The sequence below is a fragment of the Charadrius vociferus genome, unplaced genomic scaffold, assembly GCF_000708025.1.
Source record: "Charadrius vociferus isolate BGI_N301 unplaced genomic scaffold, ASM70802v2 scaffold409, whole genome shotgun sequence".
Taxonomy (NCBI): Eukaryota; Metazoa; Chordata; class Aves; order Charadriiformes; family Charadriidae; genus Charadrius; species Charadrius vociferus.
In genome coordinates this window covers 258723-276367 of record NW_009650082.1, presented here as the reverse complement: position 1 = coordinate 276367, position 17645 = coordinate 258723, and the positions used below count along the sequence as shown (strand labels likewise).

The 17645-nt window shown below is 52.5% G+C and overlaps 1 protein-coding gene across 1 annotated transcript in view; it reads right to left on the bottom strand.

Moving 5' to 3' along the window:
• Positions 1–17645, bottom strand: part of MYH7B (myosin, heavy chain 7B, cardiac muscle, beta) — a 28890-nt gene that overhangs the window by 9797 nt on the left and 1448 nt on the right. The window contains exons 3-23 of the mRNA XM_009892091.1: positions 16121–16264; positions 15858–16014; positions 15728–15755; positions 14575–14671; positions 13690–13713; positions 11696–11788; positions 10837–10900; positions 10616–10714; positions 9452–9555; positions 9036–9174; positions 7477–7595; positions 6514–6663; positions 6009–6179; positions 5115–5294; positions 4895–5027; positions 4322–4398; positions 2780–2867; positions 2202–2319; positions 1452–1575; positions 830–966; positions 155–410 (exon numbers count right to left, since the gene is read on the bottom strand). Of these exons, the coding sequence (XP_009890393.1) occupies positions 155–410; positions 830–966; positions 1452–1575; positions 2202–2319; positions 2780–2867; positions 4322–4398; positions 4895–5027; positions 5115–5294; positions 6009–6179; positions 6514–6663; positions 7477–7595; positions 9036–9174; positions 9452–9555; positions 10616–10714; positions 10837–10900; positions 11696–11788; positions 13690–13713; positions 14575–14671; positions 15728–15755; positions 15858–16014; positions 16121–16264 (2502 nt within the window). The remainder of the gene's footprint in view (positions 1–154; positions 411–829; positions 967–1451; positions 1576–2201; positions 2320–2779; positions 2868–4321; positions 4399–4894; positions 5028–5114; positions 5295–6008; positions 6180–6513; positions 6664–7476; positions 7596–9035; positions 9175–9451; positions 9556–10615; positions 10715–10836; positions 10901–11695; positions 11789–13689; positions 13714–14574; positions 14672–15727; positions 15756–15857; positions 16015–16120; positions 16265–17645) is intronic.

Here is a 17645-nt window from a genome sequence, read left to right as displayed (position 1 = left end):
CAAGTCCAACGTTGCTACTCAAACAGAGTGTGGCAATTAGGGGTGTCTCAGAACTGCAGGAGGCTGAAGGAGTGATCTAGCATGCTCTGCTCCTTCTTCTACACCCAGACTCTGCATTATCTTTACACTTCAATAGAGAGGGTGAAGCACTCACTGCCTGCAGCTGGAGAGCCAGGTCATTCTTCTCTTGGATCATGGAGACCTGCTTCTCCTCCAGCTCCTTCCTCTTAGCCTCGGACTTCTCCAGAGCCTCCTTCAGCTTCTGGAACTCCTCCTTCAGGTTGGACATTTCCTTCTCAGTCTGAGCAGACTTGAGTAAAGGCTTGATCTTGAAGAACAGCTTCATCCAGGACCAGTTCTTGACAGCATTGAAGGCCCGGATGTTCCACTGAATGGTATAGAGGGCTTCCCTGGAGGGATACAAGCACAGCTTCATCATGGGTGTAGATTCCCCACCTCCCATCCTTACTGCAGCAGAGACCTGGCTTTTGCAGGCCTGGACATGGCTTTATTCTCCACCAGGAGGGCAAATGTTGAATGAACGGCACATTGCCTGCACACTGTAGTGGCCCTAGTGGGATGGGTAGTGTGGCCTGGCTGTCAGGTCTCCTCACTCTACATCCCTCCGAATCTTCTAGTGGAAACCAAAGGCTCCTCCCACCTAGATACACCGATTCTCCCTACCAGGCCCATGCCAGAGTTCTGACAGGTCAGGCTCTTACCCAACTGCTGCCAGCCATAGGCAATCCCCACAGATCAAACCCACGGAATTGTGCAGAAGGAACAAGGAGAGATGCTCACAAAGGTCTGCCTCCCCCCACAACTCTACCTCCTGCTGATGATCTTCTGGTACTCAATGCGCATGAGGTGCCCACGGATTCTGGCCTGCAGCATGGTCAGGATCTTGGCCAGACGCTCATCTCGCATCTCTTCCAGCAGGCCCAGCAAACCAGCCTTGAAAAATACCTGCAGGCAAGAGAGTGAGAACAGAGTCAACACCAGAGAGGACAGAGGGCTCAGGAGTATCAGGCAGACCCGGGCTACCTGCGGCCAAAGGAGGGATACACAGAGCAATGAGGGCTACACGCTGCAGGTTTAGGTGCCCTCCCTGGACGGGCACACACCCACGCTCTGCACTGGTTGGAGGTGCACCCACACAAGGCATAGGCACAGCTGGGCACCATGTCTCCCTGCTCCCTTCGCATGCCCCCGCAGGGACTAGCTGCTGTGTTGGGTAGTATGAGATCGGGCGGCAGTGACCTTCTGCTCAGACCTGTTTCTTCCTCTGCCCTCCTCAATCTCTTCAAGGGCCACACTCAACCTGCAGAGCGCAGGGCTTCAGCAGGGCTGTGGCCAGGCAGAGAGCAAGCTGGGCATGGAGAGCAAACTGGGGCTGCAGAGAGACAGGAGGGGCAATGTCTCTCTGCCGAGGACCAGCTGCCTGGTCTCACCTTGGTATGACCAAACTTGTACTGCGAGTGGTCCAGTTCCAGGGAGCTCAGCAGCTTCTCTGTGGCCTTTCTGCTGTCCACAAACTTGTCATCTGGAATGGCTGCTGGATTCAGGATACGGTAGCTGCGGGGATAAAGCAGATGGAGGACATGAAAGAGAACCCCAAGCACAGTCGATGGCTCCATCATCATCCCTGTACCCCAGTCATGCCAGTTGCCTCTGGAACCACGTTGCTGCAGCTCAGGCTGGAGCCATGTATGAACCAGGAGTCCCAGGGTGCAGTATGGGCTCTTCTACAGAGCAGACACCAGGGAACCCTGCCAGATCTTAGTCCCTGAAAACAAGGAAGACTGTGCAGGAGGAGGCCACTGGCTTCACCATGCCTGGTCATGCCCAGGCCAAGCAGGGTGGATGGGGCCAGCCTGGAGAACGGCAAGGATCCCAAGAACAGAGAGAAATCTGAGCCAGGATTGGAGGACCTGAGCCTTGCCACCATCCACCTGCACCAGCCCTGCATTCAGTATCTCAAACATCACCTGCGCTGCTGTCTTACCGCGTTTGGCACCAAACTACCCCCATCTGGCACCACAGAGCCAGCAGCAGAGCTGTCCCAGACTGTGCACGCACAGGGCACATTGTGGTGGTTCAGACCAGCCCTGCGCAAGCTGGGGAGCAGGTCAGAGCCAGGGCAAGTCTGTCTCGCCTCAGAACACATGTGGGTTGCTGGGCAAGGAAGAAGAGGGAGTTACCGCTGCTTGAAGTCTGCGTAGAGGATCCTGTTGGGGAATCCCTTACGGCAGATGCGGATACCTTCAAGGACACCGTTACATCGCAGCTGGTGCAGCACCAGGAAGGCATCCATGGCTCCTATGGGTGAGAATAAAGATGGAGCAGACACTCAGCCCAAGAGGACAGTGGAAACGGAGCTGCAGCATGGTCCTGAACTCTGGAAACAGCCCATGGTTTTGAACACAGGTGTTAACCTGTTCTGCAGGCCTATGCTGAGCACCAGTGCTGCAGCCGGGGCCCCAGATGGTGGAAGAGTCAGCCTGAAAGACTCATCCATGCCTGCTGTTATACACGAGTGCAAGGCAGCCCAACCACAACGCACACCAAACTGGAAGCCTGGCGAAACTCATTCTCCCCGGTAGAGGAGACTGTCACGGGTCACAGGGGTTTCCGCACCGAGATGGGCCAGGTCTCAGCGGCAGCAAAACTGCTGCAAGATAAGGGTTGGGGAGAAGGTGGGTGCAAGAGTCCCTGCCAGCTCCCACATGTGGATGTCACCCAAGGGAACTGCCAGGGTGCTGTCTCAGTCCATGCATACCTGGGGTCTTTGTCTCATTTGGAATGATGCAGCGGACGAAGTGGGGCTGAGTAGAGCGCAGGTTGGTCATCAGCTTGTTGAGATTCTCCTGTAGGGCAGACACGGGGGATGAGGCATGAAGCGACAGCTCTGCTTCCCTACAACACTCCTCTCCAGCCCCTTCCCCCGACAGGCAGGGAGAGAGCAGACACTGAGAGCCCCTTACCACTCTTCATGAGAGAGGGGGAATTCCCTTCTGCCTGGCTGCTCTCTGTGCAGCCCCGTAGCAGGACCACTGCCTTCTGCCAGGGTGGGAGCAATGGCAGCGGGGCCTGGGCTGGCAGACATGCCAAACTGCACCTGCAGGTTTTGCTATGCCAGAGAGGTGCCAGATGCTTCCCAAGTATTTGTAGGTAAGGTTTTGCTGCAGGGGAGAGCCAGGAACAGAGGACTGAGCATATTCCTGGGATACAGCTCTGCTGCTGTCCATCAGTCCTGCCCTCAGCACCCTGCAAATCTGGCGCTGGCATCCACAGTGCCATCTCTTTAGGTTCTCCCTGTACCCCCACAGTGCTGTCCATGCCCTTTGGCTGAGACAGGGGGTCCTGCTTATCCAGCCTGCACCTCCTTTTCTCTCCAAGGCAGGGCTCAAGCCAAGACACGGCCCTGCCTTTTCTTGTGGGAAAGGCATCTGCACCCTTGATCTTTCCAGGCTGCCTTCACCCGCTCCTACAGGCTCAGCCTGTCCAGGACCAGCTCGGGGAAGGGAACACCTCCCCACAACTCCATGTCATCACGGGGCAACTTCTCACCACAGACACCTTTCCCCAAGGCTTGTGACTGACTGGAGGAAGTCACACATTTTCCTGAACAGGGGCTCTGACACAAGCGCTGCCCTCTTTGAGCACCCTGTCACCACAAGGCTCTGAGGGCAGGACACAGCTTTGGAATCACACACCCCTCTGTGCTGTTTTCCAGTTGCTTAAGCTCTGGGGTGGACAAATAACTCCTGTGGTGAACATGGGAATAGGGGTGCATGTGAAGTAGCTCAGGTCACCTCCCTGGACAGGACAGCAGAGAGCTGCCTGCTCAGAGATCTGTAAGATCCTCCTCCATTTTCTTCTGCCCAAAGGCTGTCCTTCCCGCCGACAAGAATGAGGAGAGAAGTAGCACAGACTTAAAGTGATGTTCATGTAATACATTATCTAAACATCACTACAAGTCTTAACTGCCGCTCTCTCAAAGGTGAAGGAGCTGCCGGGCAGCACAAGCATCATGCGGGCAGAAGCAGCACAAGCCCCAGCTCAAAGGAAGCCATCGCTCTCCCAGCCTGGAGCCTCGTGTCCCTCCCTAGCAGCATGGGCACAGGGTTGGGACTCTGCCAGGCACAGGTCCCTTGCCCAGGGATGAGAGGGTATTAGGAGCTTTTGCCTAGTGGTGGTCCCTCAGGAGCCCTGGTGGTCCTTCAGGCCCCAGGAGCTCATGTGCAAGATACCCCAGAGTCTTGGCAGGGAAGTGGGACTGATTCTGGGACACTGAGCATGCTTCCTGGCTGGCTCTTACCTTATGCAGCTGCGACACTGTTTGGAAAGAAGCTGCCTTTTTACGTTTCTCCTTGGTCCCTGGCTTGTGCGGTTCCTCTGTTGGGATGAAATATTGATTAATTACATCAGCAAAGCATCTGCTCAGCTTGGAGAACTCAGAAGCACCCACCCGTGAAACTCCCATAGTGCCTGCTCTCTGTAAAACAGACATGGTAGTGCCTTGCTGCAGACCACAGCCACAGACCACCAAAAACATCTCCCAGAGCACCCAACTCTTGGGTGTTGCTCCTCAGCTCTTGCTACCAGGAGACCCCTTCACACATCCCAAGTCACAAGGCCACCGGGACAGCTCTACAGCACCACACAAGCTCAGCCTGGTCCTAATCACCCGCCTAAAGCCCCTGGGTCAATGCTGCACGTCCAGAGTAGCCACCTACACAGGTCAGAAAGGTTTTTAGGGGTTATTGTGGATCTCTGCCCAGGCTGCTAGGTGCAGGAATGTTGCACCAACAGCTGGATGTGGGGGTGAGGAGATTTTGCTGCAAAGGGAGGGAGAAACTGAGGTCAAAAAATGGGTGAGGTTGTTCCTCACCTGAAGTAGAGCCCACATAGTTCTCATAGAGGGAGGCCAGGAGCTTGTTTTGGGATTTTTGGAAGACGGAGACCACTGTCTCATTCAGGGGGTCCTTGTTCTTGTCCAGCCAACCGATGATGTTGTAGGGCACCTGTCACCAGAGGAGAGAGGCAAAGGTAAGGACAGCCCTGCAAGCGGGAAGGTGTGAATGCTGTGGAAGAGCTGACAAGGGACATACCACACCAGCATAGTGCACCAGCTCAAAGTGAGCCTCGTATTTCCTCTTTTTATCCGGGCGGGGCTTCTGGAAGTTGGGTGACTTCCCAATGTGGTTGTCATAGAGCTTAGCTTTGAATGACATGTCGGAGGCTTTTGGGAACATGCACTCCTCTTCGAGGATGGACAGGATTCCCAGTGGCTGCAGAGAGAAGGTGGTATAAAGAGCTTTGAGCTCAGTGTTGTCATGTCCCATCCCAGAATGGGCAGTTCTCTGCGCCACTGAGCAAGGTGAGGCAAGGCTTCACTTGAGAGACCTCATCCTCATTCAGGCAAATGTTGCAAGACATTGACCATGGGACAAGCTATCCCTGGGGTATTCCAGGCTGCATCTGACCTCCAGCCAGCCAGAGTGGCACTGGCCAGGCCTGCCAGATATGGGGGGGTTGCCCAGTTCCATCAGACTGTTGGAGAGATCCTCTCCAGTATCCTGACAGGTTTGCTCCTTTCAAAAAAAAAAAAGTTAGTTTCTTCCATCAATGGTGAAAATCATTTATACAAGCTGCTCTGAATCAGCAAGTGCTCAAGTAAGAGTCATTGAGGGGCAGCAAGTGGGTAGGAAAAAAGGGGCAGAGATCACTGTTCTCTGGAGGAAAAGGCTGCACCATGTTTTGTGGCTCACCACTGGGCAGGAACAGAATTTCCATGGTTTCATACTGTCAAAATTTGTGTCAAAAAGGGCTCAATGGTCTGGAAGCTCTGAGCTGTAAGTGTGGGGAAAACAAAGTTGGGCACTTGCCACTGAATGGGGAGCGAATAATTTAACTTCTGGTAGCAGAGCACCCCTCACTGTTCCAGTCTTGCAAATGAGCTGCCTACCAGAAGTACAGCTCCTGTGCCCTGACTCATGGTTTACCTTCTCAATCAGGTCGATGCAAGCCTGCAGGTCCAGGCCAAAGTCAATGAAGACCCATTCGATGCCTTCCTTCTTGTATTCTTCTTGCTCCAGGACAAACATGTGGTGGTTGAAAAACTGTTGCAGCTTCTCATTGGTGAAGTTGATGCACAGCTGCTCAAAGCTGTTGAACTGCAATAACAAAACAAACCAGCATCAGAAGGAGGAGACATGAAGGGATTCACTCTTCTGCTTTGTCTGAGTGGGAAGAGTGATCTTTCCTAAGCTCAGCTGGATTGCTACCGGAGCAGGTAGCCAGGAATCACTGGACATGTGCCCACAGCAATGTTAGAACAGTCCGTGTGAGCTGCCTGTTTGCTCCAGATAAATTAATTTAGACAAGAGCTCTTTTTCTTATCAAGACTAGCAGTTTCTTGGAGGAGATAGAGCTGTCAGACACTAGGGGACCGAGCTGTCTAGCTACAGCATTTCCCCAAACCCATTGCAGGGGGCCTGCAGAACTCACGTCAAAGATCTCGAAGCCTGCAATGTCCAGTACTCCGATGAAGAACTGTCTGGCCAGCTTGGTGTCCAGGGTCTTGTTGATCCGAGTCACCAGCCACTTGAACATGCGGTCATAGGTGGCTTTAGCCAGGGCTCCTACAGCATAGACAACCTGCCAAAGCAAATCATAGAGCAGGTCATGGGCACTTATCCTTCTCCCTGCTTTTGAAGGAGCTAGAGGCCAAAGAAGAGAGCTCCTCTTGGTACACAAAGGACAGACAGATCCACAGAGTTCATGGTTACAATATATGCTCCAAGATTAGTTTTCATGTGCTCACAAGTGTGTTCTTGTGTCTCTGGCCTCATCTTAGCCTCTGAGATCTTAGGATACAGATTCAGACTAAAGTGATATTTTCAGAAGCCTTGTGCGTAGCAGGAGCCTACAGCTCACTTTGGATAAGACACCAGCTCTTAAGGTCCTCTTGAATTTTACTCAAGGACTGGCTTGCACTATTCTGGCCAGGTTTGGGTTCCCAACTGTGATGTGGCTGGAATCTGACAAGACACATTTTTGGTACATTTGAGTCTCCCACAAGACCAGTTTAGATGAGTTTTAGATAAGTATTAGATGAGTTTTATACTTTCCAGAGCTGAACTCTTCATGGGAGTGTGAGTGTTTCTGAAGCAGATCGACAGAAACTGGACCTCTTCTGGTTGTGATCCAACCCACATTTCAAAGATACTGAATTGAACCTCCAGCCTTGATTAATATCCAAAGTTATCTGTCAGCTTTGCCACCAAATTCCCCAGCTGCTAAAAGCCTGTAACTGTGGATACATCTCATGCTGCTCTGAGTCTCCTCCTAAACACAAGAGAGTGAATTGAAGCACCAGTTGCCCTGTGCACAGAACATTACACAATGGACCTGCCTGCAGAGGAGTCACATACCAGCGTGAGCAGGGAGCTGGTGTCCTGGCACACTCACCTGTTCCACGTTCTGACCTTTGGTCACATACTCATTGCCCACTTTCACACGAGGATGGAGGAGCCCCTTGATGAGATCAGCTGAGCTGACTCCCATGAGGTAGGCAGCTTTGTCAGCACCTGGAAAACAGTACAAAGGCATGAGAAGCCAGCAAGGAAGCCCCGGGAAGGAAAAAAAATTAAATTAAATTAAAAAATTATGAGCTCTTCTGCTGATCAGTGCTAACTATACTGGTTTTTCCACCTGCTCCAGAGTCTCCTCCATTGTCTAGTGTGATTTCCCATCTTGGATATTGTATGATGCTTTTAAAGTCTGGATCTCCTGCCTGAGAAGTTACTCTTTGGAGGAGACAGCCATAGCAGACCTGCTGCACCTTATCAGGTGCCTATCAGGTTTTTGAGTCTTCTTGATCTGGAGTTCCCTCTGCATTTTCCAGTGAAAGTCTGGATTCCCATGCAGTGAACTTGAACTGACCACAAGAGAGGTGATGTTCTTGATTATCTTTCATAGACTCCTAACAGCAGATTGTAGCTAGAAAATCACCTCTGTAGGGAGATTACTGCTAAATCAAAATCATCTTTAATTACCAGGTAGCAGCTGAATCTTGTGTTGACGTTCCTCAGGCAAGGGGAACTCTTCCTTCGTGAATGTTAGCCTGACAAGTTCTGATCCAGGTAGTTATTTCTGTTGGATCCCTGCCTCAGCTGATGTATATTTACTGTTTAAGCCTTCCAGTTAAGCAACAGGACTCCCCCTTCTCATCCTTCCACGTGCTGGGAAGTCACCCTCTCCTTGAAGGTTGCTCCATTATGCCAGGCAGCCAGGTATAATGCAGCAGTGCAAAAGCATTAGACAAGATTTGAGCTCTGAATTTTCAGGTTTGCTCTGCAGCCTGACTATTCTCTTAGGTCTATGATGTGCGTTGGACCTGCCTAAGCAACAAACGAGGAAAAGTATTAGACAGTGACTGTATCCTACTCTAACCACTCTTCAGGAGGCTGTGACTTGAGCAGGTCCTTGCAGTCCTCATCATGGCCTGGCTCATATTCTGTGCACAAGCTGCTCTGGAAGACTGTCTAATGAAGTGCAAGAGAAGAGGTGATGAAGGGCAGGAGAACACTGAACAAGGTGAAGCACAGCCAGGGTGTGACAGCCTGTGATGTTGCTGAGGTAAGTCTGATGCAGATGAGACCACCTAATGCTTGCAGAAAAGGCTGTCCGAAATATGCCCACTCAAGGACAAGCCCCTTCGTTCACCTAAAGCAGGTCTTAAGACAGTGAGGTTGCTTGGGATCATGGTCACAGACCAGGCAAGGCCCAGATAGGTAGTAGATGCCCCATCCCTGGACACATTCATGGTCAGGTTGGATGGGGCTGAGCAACCTGATCTAGTTGAAGAAGTCCCTGCTCATTGCAGGGGGTTGGACTAGATGGCTTTTAAAGGTCCCTTCCAACCCAAACTATTCTATGATTCTATGAAGTTATCACAGTCTGGCCTTGGAGGAATTTGTACACCCAGCCCCGGCTGGGCATATCTGGCAGCATGGAGCCAAACTCACTTTCAGTGCCATCAGCCTCTGCCTGCTCTTCTCGCTGCTTTTGCTTGAACTTCATGTTGCCGAAGTGCATGATAGCGCCCACTATTTTATAGCAGCCGCATTTCTCATCATTGCTGAAGCCCAAGATATCCATGGCGTGCTGAGGAGAGACAAAGCAGCATAGAGAGAACAAAATCACCACTCTGAAGTGAGGGTTCATCCTCCCACCGTCATCTAAGGTGCTCTCCCTATCCTGTGGGTCTGGGCAGGGTGCTCTATCTGGTGGGCACCTCACCAACGAACCAGAGGGAGCTCCCAGCTAACTTAGAGAGGGACACAGAAAAGCCACGACATATCCCCATGTCTGCCCAGAAGGAGGTTGTGCCCTTCCCCAGGCCCCCGCCTCAGGCTGTGCAGTGTGAAGGAAGTACACGTACATCTGTCGCCATGAGTTCCTCGCCATCATCCAAGTTGTCCACAGTTGTTACGCCCTGAGAGCAGAAGTGGTAGTCGTAGGGGTTGAGGGAGAGCAGCAGCATATCTGTTGGGGGGAGACATGCAGGGGGTGAGGCCAGTCTGACAGAGACAAAGCTGGGGCAGAGGGGCAACCCTGGACACAGACGAAGAAGTAAGGCTTCACCAGCCTCAACTAGAGGGCACCAGCCAGTGGGAGGAACAGCCTCTTCAAACCCAGGCAGGTCCACACATAGGTCCACCTCTTCTATGATATGCCTCCTGCTTGCTATCTTGGGATATGGCTTGGCTGCAGACTGATTTAGAAGTGGCCATCCATATCCTTGTGACCACCAGATAAGATTACTGCTCTGCACAGCTCTCCAGACCTGCCTAATAAGGTATTGTTCTCGAGCCAGCAACAAGCTCAAGAGCTCACAGCCAAGAGGCTGACCAGCCCAGGGGCCTGTGCCAGCCATCTTTCTGCAGTCTGGAAAGGTTTCCTGTGCAATCCGTGTGACCTGGCACCTGGAGGGCAGGGCTGCTCACAGCACAGGGCTGCCCCACTGCAAATTCAGGTCAGCTGGGACTACCCTGGGGAACACATCTAGGATATGTTTACACCAGGGCCACTGATGTGAGTGAGCTGTGCAGCTGTTTTCAAGCTCACCTGAAACAGGTCATCTCACTAGGGTGGCTGAAGGAGCTTAGAGTAGGCTGCAAAACACTTCCCCCTACCCCAAAATGAGTAAATATCCAGCCTGCACATGCTGAGGTCAGTGCTGTACCCACCACACAATGAGGACGCTGTGCAAGGCAGCTTTGAAAAGCACACTCCGGCCCTACGTATAGACCCTGAGAGACCTCTTCTCTGCTTCTAGACAGCTGCAGAAAGAGCTTTAGTCTGGCTTCTCAGTCTGTGAGAATAAAGGAGACTGGACTAGATGACCTCTTGAAATCCCTTCCACCCTGAATTATCTGCCAATCCTATGATCCTGCGCAGCTGGCCAAGCATTCCAGGGCAGTACCTGCATGGTGAGCTGGGCTTGCACGTTCCCTGTGGACCCTAAAGCTGACGACAGAGCTCTTTGTGGCTATTTTCAAGCCACCACGCTGTAAAGGCTATGCTGTAGCTTTGGCTGCCTTACCTTGCAGCTCTGGTTTCTTCCCAGAGAGAATCTGGTAGTAGATGTGGTAGCTTCGCTCTTTGGGTTGCTGGAAAATCACTCTTGATTTTTCCAGAAGATCTAGAAGCAAATAGGGCAGAGGGGTTAGGGGAGGGCTTGTTCTTCCCTGGAGCTGACCCAGGATCAGCAACAAACAGTGAGATGCAATCCTTCCCTACTGCAGCTGGCACACGTCTACTCACAGATGTCGATGTCTGCAGAGGCCAGCTTCCCTGAGGGGCCAAAATGGATCCGGATGAACTTGCCCTGAAAACATGCACAGGGAGCTAAGCACTGGGCTTGGCTAAACAGGTACAATTCTGAACAGCTCCTAAGAACCTTGTATCATTACAAGACACTGGTCATTTCCCACTTCTTAGGCTTCTGCTGATGCCAGGCAAGTTACTAGGCTCTGTGAGGGGTACGTGGGTGAAGTTCTCTGGTTTGCAATGTGCAGAGGGTAATACAGCATAAGGCTTTAATCACTACGTAGGCAGAAATTTCCCTCACAACAGATAAATCCCTGTCCTCAGGCCTGTACTTAAAGCTAAGCATTTCTGTGGGGCAGTGTGATACGGAGTCTGCCCACAGCATCCTGCTGTGTGGTGTGCTGAGGAACCTCACCGAGCAGTGTCTCCTTTCCCTCCAAGGCACAAGAACAGGCATCGAAGCCACCCATGGTTGATGAGATCTGCATTCCATGGCCGACCCAGGCTGGGCTTAGCCGAAAGGATGCTGCTGCCTGGAAGGGGCCCGCTTGTCTCTCCCAGCACCAGCACTCCAAGCCATGCTTAAGTGGCCCTCTCAACTTTGGTCCTGTAAGGGACTTCTCTCCAGTCACAGGCTGTGACACCCGGGCAATTCTTTCTGACCAGCGCATCATTTACTGCATTGATGTAATCAGAGGAAACTTGGTCCCGGCAGCCCAATCCCCTAGGAAGCACAGCTAGCTTCCTGCTATGTGCCTTTGGCCTACAACGTACGAAAATACAATACCACAAATGATGCATTCATCTTACATAAACGCAGCACATCAGCCCTCTGTCTTGCTAAGACACTTACAAAACGCGAGGAGTTGTCATTTCTTATGGTTTTGGCATTGCCAAAAGCTTCCATAGCTGGGTTAGCCTCGATGATTTGATCTTCGAGGGTGCCCTGGAAAACAAAACCAAAGGGTGTGTGAGCTCCCACCCAGCCGGAGGGCATCTGTTACCAACAACAGAGGGAAACAGGGAGTGGGGCTCCCTGCGCCGTCTGCCTGCTACGCGCGTTAGCTGTCTTTAAAAGCCTGCTGCTCCTGGGTGCCTCCTTGTCTCATCGGGCAATGAAACTCAGTTTAGGGGACAGCAGAGCTGGGTTTTGCAGCAATGCTCTCTGTGGGTTTCTCCTTGCCTAAAGTGGCCCCTCCGAAGGTCCAAGCCACTGTTCTCTCTGCACAGAGCAGTCCTTAGCCCCTTTCTCAGGCTGCTACGCTATGCAAACCAAGAGCAGGCACGCATTATCACACAACAGTCCAAAACATTTTGTGCTCTTTGGCTCTGCCAGGCATTTCCTCTTCCACCAAACTAAAGTCTTGGACAGCGCAAATCACAGCACATGGCAAAAGAAAAGATCCAGAAAACAGGCCCGATCTATGACCCCCGACACCAACAACATACACAGGGTCGCAGTGTGATGGCAACACATCACAGGTCCCAGCTGGTGTGATCTGCCCAACTCACTGGAGCTCCCCTGAGCAAGGCCCAAGATTAATCTATCTTCCCCCAACCTCATTTTTCCACTCGTGTTTCGTATGCTCAGTTCAAAGAGAAAGAGACAGCCTCCACCTAATGCACGCAAAGCAGGACAAGAATTCAAAGAGAGAAGCAAGAGACTCGTGCCAAACCACACAAAGGACAGCGGTGTTTGACAACAGCAGCAGGGTCTGGTGGCACAGGCACCTGCAGGATTTTTCTTAAGAGCTTTTGCCCGTGCTCTGACACATTACAGCCCACGGGGCTTTCCTTAGGCGGGAAACACCATCTCTGGGCTCTGCCCACCAAGAGCCGCGCTGCCTGTTCAATGCTGGGCCCACAACTGCTCCCCCCCTCTGCAGCTCCAGGCGTGTGAAGGGCAAAGGAGACAGGGAACAGCTACGAATCACAGCTTGACTGACAAACTGTATTTTGTCACTCGGATAGCCGTTGATCTGTTACCTTGGAATTCAGCCTGATCTAAAATTGCCTGGCCTGTGAGATTCAACGGGGGCTACCCCATGGGCTGCCCCGGGACCCACAGATTCAGCCTCACAGCTGCTTCGCTCTTAGTAACTTTGCCCAAGTGGTCTGAGACTCATGTGTTAGTGAGCAACCCCCACCCAGGAGTGTGCATCAGCCCCAGTGCTCAGAGAGACTGAGGGCCAAAGCCATAGGACTGAGCTGCTGGAACGGCTGAGCCTTCAGGGTGCTGGGAGTGCCAGGGGCTGAACCTTTCCTGGATTTCCAAGGGCACTCAGTTGTTTCCTTGGAGCTAAGCAAGCTCCTCAGAAATGCATCCCAGAGAAGGTCATCAGCTGCCTGCAACGTGGTGGGCTGAGGCAGTTCAGGTCTTTGCAGGGGGTGGCATGTCCAGGCATCATCAGGGCCCCAGTCCGCAGCCAGAGCAGAGCGCTGCCCGTGGCCAAGAGGCTCTTCCCCTGCACCACCACCCTCGGCTGGGCCTCGAGGCCCGGGGACACTAACTGCTCAGAGAGCCGGGGCTTCACCTCGCCTTTGGAGGAGCCCACGCCACCCCCAGACAAACACTGTGCTGGTTAGAAACGACCATTTGAAGAGTAATGATCCCTTGAAGGAGAGGTGGGAGTCAGAAAGGTAGAAAGTCACTAAGAGATGAAACCCCAGAGCTTCCAACTATGGGAAGGTGGGAGCTACAAAGCCAAGCGGAGAACTAAATGCTGCCCAGGCTCCCAGCCCCGAGGCAGGTGTCCCACACAGGCATTCCCCATCACCCCGCCGTCGCTCTGCGGTGCAGCACAACCCTGTCCTCAGCATTAAAGATTAGGAGTCTGCGGCACTTACCCCAGTTTTAGTGGCAAGAGCTGCCTAGAGAAAGGAAAGAAAATTGTCTTTAGAAATCCAGAAAAGCCAGGCAAGAACCACAAGAAGCATGGTCAGAAAAGCAGGGCATGACCATTTAGTGCCAAAAAAAAGTCCAAGAAAAAATGGGAGGATTAAACTTTATAAGAGATGCCAAAAAGTTGTTAAATAGATTAGCTCAAGAAAATCAAGAAATGCGTCAAAAAGCAAGAACAGTTAAATCCAAACCCAAAGAAGAGTAAAGAAAATAATGCTGAAGTATTGCTTGTCTGATACCTAAAGCAGCCAGTTTGCTTCTGCAAGGGAAAAGCAGGCTGGAGCCTCAACGTATCAAGAAGAAATAAGTAATTGCAAGGGCAGCTCAAAAATAACAGCACTAAAGAAATGCAAGAATCAAAACAAGAGCAAGAAAAGCACAAGGTAGAAAAGGGTCAAAATGAACAAGAGGAGAAAAAAAGGAGAAAAGGACGAAAAGCAAGGCTTAAAAGAGGCAAGGTGGGAAATGGCAGGTTTACTCCTTTCTTTTAATGTTCCTTAAGAAGATCTGTGGGGTGTTGAAGGAGGAAGAGAAGATAAAGAGAGCATCTAAAGCACCTCTCCAGGCTGCACAGATTGAGCAGCCACATAAAAAAAAATCCATTTCCCCTTGAGCAGAATAATTTCAAGCCTTGCTTGTTCAAAAGTCAGGGAAAAGCCAAGCCCTGGGTGGGTCAGACCAAAACACGCTTCCAAATGCATTAAGTTGGGGGAAGAAAAAAAAAAAAAGTAAAAAGAAGAAGAAAGGAGGAGGGAGGAAAAAAAAAAAGAAAAAAGAAGAAGAAAGAAAGGAAGAAAACAGCAAGAACTTGTTTCAAAAGAAGGTCTTACTAATTTCTTGCCCGGCGTGTCGCCCAAGGCTGCGACAATGGCAAAGTACTGAATGACCCGCTTGGTGTTTACAGTCTTACCAGCACCAGATTCTCCGCTTAGAGTAACAGAAATACACAGATCAAGGACATGAGGCAAAGAACAGGCAAAACGTCAAACAAGAGACCCTGCCGACCTGCCACCCCGCTCATCCTGCCAGGAGGAGAGAAGCAAAGCACAGGAGGGACGGGGAGGCCAGCGCTATCAATGCCCTCCAGCCTGGGAGCGTACGTGCTTGTCTTGGGGACTCGTCTTTGGAGCGAAACCCAGCTCCATCCTCACTGCATCCTCCGGCTGCGAGCCCGGGCTCTGCCTGCCTCCTTGAAGGTGCCGCGGGGGGTCAGCTGCCCGCCACAGATACGGCGGGAGGTGCTGGCGCCCACCGAGGCTGTCCAGCCCTGGCCCCAGGGGCTTCAGCTGTCCGGGATCAGTCGGGAACCGGCCTGCCCTTCTCCTGCTCGGGTGGTTTCAGCATGTCCCTCTTTCTTGTAGGGGCTTGGAGATGGCAATGGCACCATGCTGGGGGGAATGCTACCCAGGCGAGCGTGGGGAGCCGGCATGCCCGGCGCGGGGTGCGGGTGGCCAGCAGGCCCCACTGAGCTCATCCCTATAGTTAGCCGCTCTCCCATTGTAATCCCAGATCACAAAGAGCCGGGGGGGAGCTGGGGAGCGGACACGCGCCAAGCATCTCTCCGCAGCCCCTGCCTTTCCTAATTAGGCTATGGCCGAGGCTAAAAATGTCCATGGCTCCTGGCAGCGGCGTTGCGTCCTTTAGAGTCCTTTATATAGCACTTATCTATATGCCACTTGAAATCAACCTGGCCTACACCCTCCCACGTCACCCTCCTCCCCCGCCGCCACCGCCCCTCCGCCATCTCCCTCTGGCCTTGGCCTCCATCTCTCCTTCCCCCTCACCCCTCAGAGGACGCTGGCAGGGTTCGGGGCGCCCCACGGCAGGCGGGGCTGGGCTGGGCGGGAAGGGACAGGGGGACCGACAGCTGCCGGGGCAGGGCACGGAGGGGGGGACATGGCCACGGGGTGCCTGTGTAGGGATCCCCCCAGGAACATGGCGCGGGGGGCCTCGACCGCTCGCTGGGCATGGAGGGGCACTTACGTGATAAGCATGGACTGGTTTTCACGGTCTGGAAGAGAAGGAGCAGGCGTTAGGCTGGTGCCACCCCAAGAGCCTTGGGCACCTACCCCGCCACCCCCCAAGATGGGGGTCCCCAAGGCGAGGGGCTTACTGCGCAGCATGTCATTGTAGGCGTTGTCGGCAATGGAGTAGATGTGCGGGGGCGCCTCGGAGCGCCGCTTGCCCTTGTAGGCCGCCACCACGGGCGCAGTGTAGACGGGCAGCCACTTGTAGGGGTTGATGGTGACGCAGAAGAGCCCCGAGTAGGTCTGTGGGGGAAGAGGGGGCAGATGAGAGACCGGGGGTCCCTGGCACCCCTTCACCTCCCCACCCCAAGGGGTGACCATCCCTGTCCCCGGGGTGCCCTCAGCTTACGTAGATCATCCAGTGGGAGTAGCGGCGCTTCAGGTTGTAGAGCACGGAGGCCTCGTTGAGGTGCGTCAGCATGGCCATGTCCTCAATCATGTCGAACTTGGGGGGGTTCATGGGCTGCACCTCATCCTCCTTCACCACCCGCGTCTGCCAGAGGAAGGGGGACACGTCAGATGGGCCCCACCGAACACCCTCTCCCCCAAAAACCCGCCGGGTGGATGGACATACTGACAGTTCCATGCTGGGGACAACCCTGGCCCCATGCCTGCTGTCCTCCCAAGAGGGTTGCTGTCCGTTTTGGGGTGGCGGGGCCAGGGGAGCCCCACCAGCACCCCAGCCACAAAGCCCAGCTGGGAAAAGCAAGCTCCAAGCCCGTCCCCTCCCCAGGGACACGGGCTGTGGATGAGCCCAGCAGAGGGGGTCCAAGCTGTCACCCCACAATGCGCTTGACACCCCCATCCTACACTCTGCAGCCCAAAGCCCCACAGCAGTGGGGTCTTTTGCTCAGAAACATCCCTGGTCATTTGGGCCAACAGCTGAAGCCCGTACCCCATCACTTACAACTGGATTTAATTAATCCCGCAAAGCCAAGTGCTGGGAAACTATCGCATTACGTGTCTGGCCTGAATGGAAGAAGCTGGATTTAGAAAATAGTCTTGTTAATAAAGATTAAATGAAACCTTTCAAAGAGGTTTTTTTTTTACAGGTGAATATGAAGTGCCCGGTGTTAAAAAGCGTCAGGTGTTAATAGCAGGAAGGTGGATAGGAGAATAAGGGTGGGGTTATGTCTCTTTAAACTGCTTCTGCTGGAAAAGCTGATCCAGGGAAAGCAGATACACTTTTAGATTTTGCAAATCCATGACAAATTGTCAAAAAAGAGAGTTTCAAGAGGGAACAGCAAAAAAGGTTTGGAAACTGCTTTGTTCGCAGTAGCTGAAGATCTTTTAAACATCAAAATAAACTTTTTAAATTGATACTCCCTCCCTGGTAAATTTTCTTTTGGGGAGAGAACAGTTTTTTGCTTTTTTCCCCGATTTCACACAAAAATATTTTCACAACCTTGACACTTTTCAAAAACGATTACGTATAATTCTTTCAAATTCAGCAGACGAGAGCGCTTCTCAGTGCCATGACAACTAGCTGAGAAATAGAAATAACAAACTCTACCATTCACTGTCTGATCAGGTCCTTGTTCTTTTTCCCAGTTTTACACCATTGTAATGATGTTGCGGGGCCATGCAGCTCCCCAAGCCAAGAAAAGAATATTAATGAAGCTCATTTGCAGCTATTTATCCTGGATATTATCTCGACAAATATCAGCTGATGGTTGCTTGCTTTGCCTCCCTCCCGCTGCTGGAAAGCTGGAGCCTCACCACCAGTCACAGCTGGTCCTACCTCTTTGCCCAGCGCCTGTTCTCCCAACAGCACTGCTCACTCTGCTGCAAATCCCGGCTAAAAGGAGGAGGAATTGGCCAAGTGGCCCCTTACCTCTTGTTGCGACCTTCGAGATGAGCCGGGCAGCGGTTCA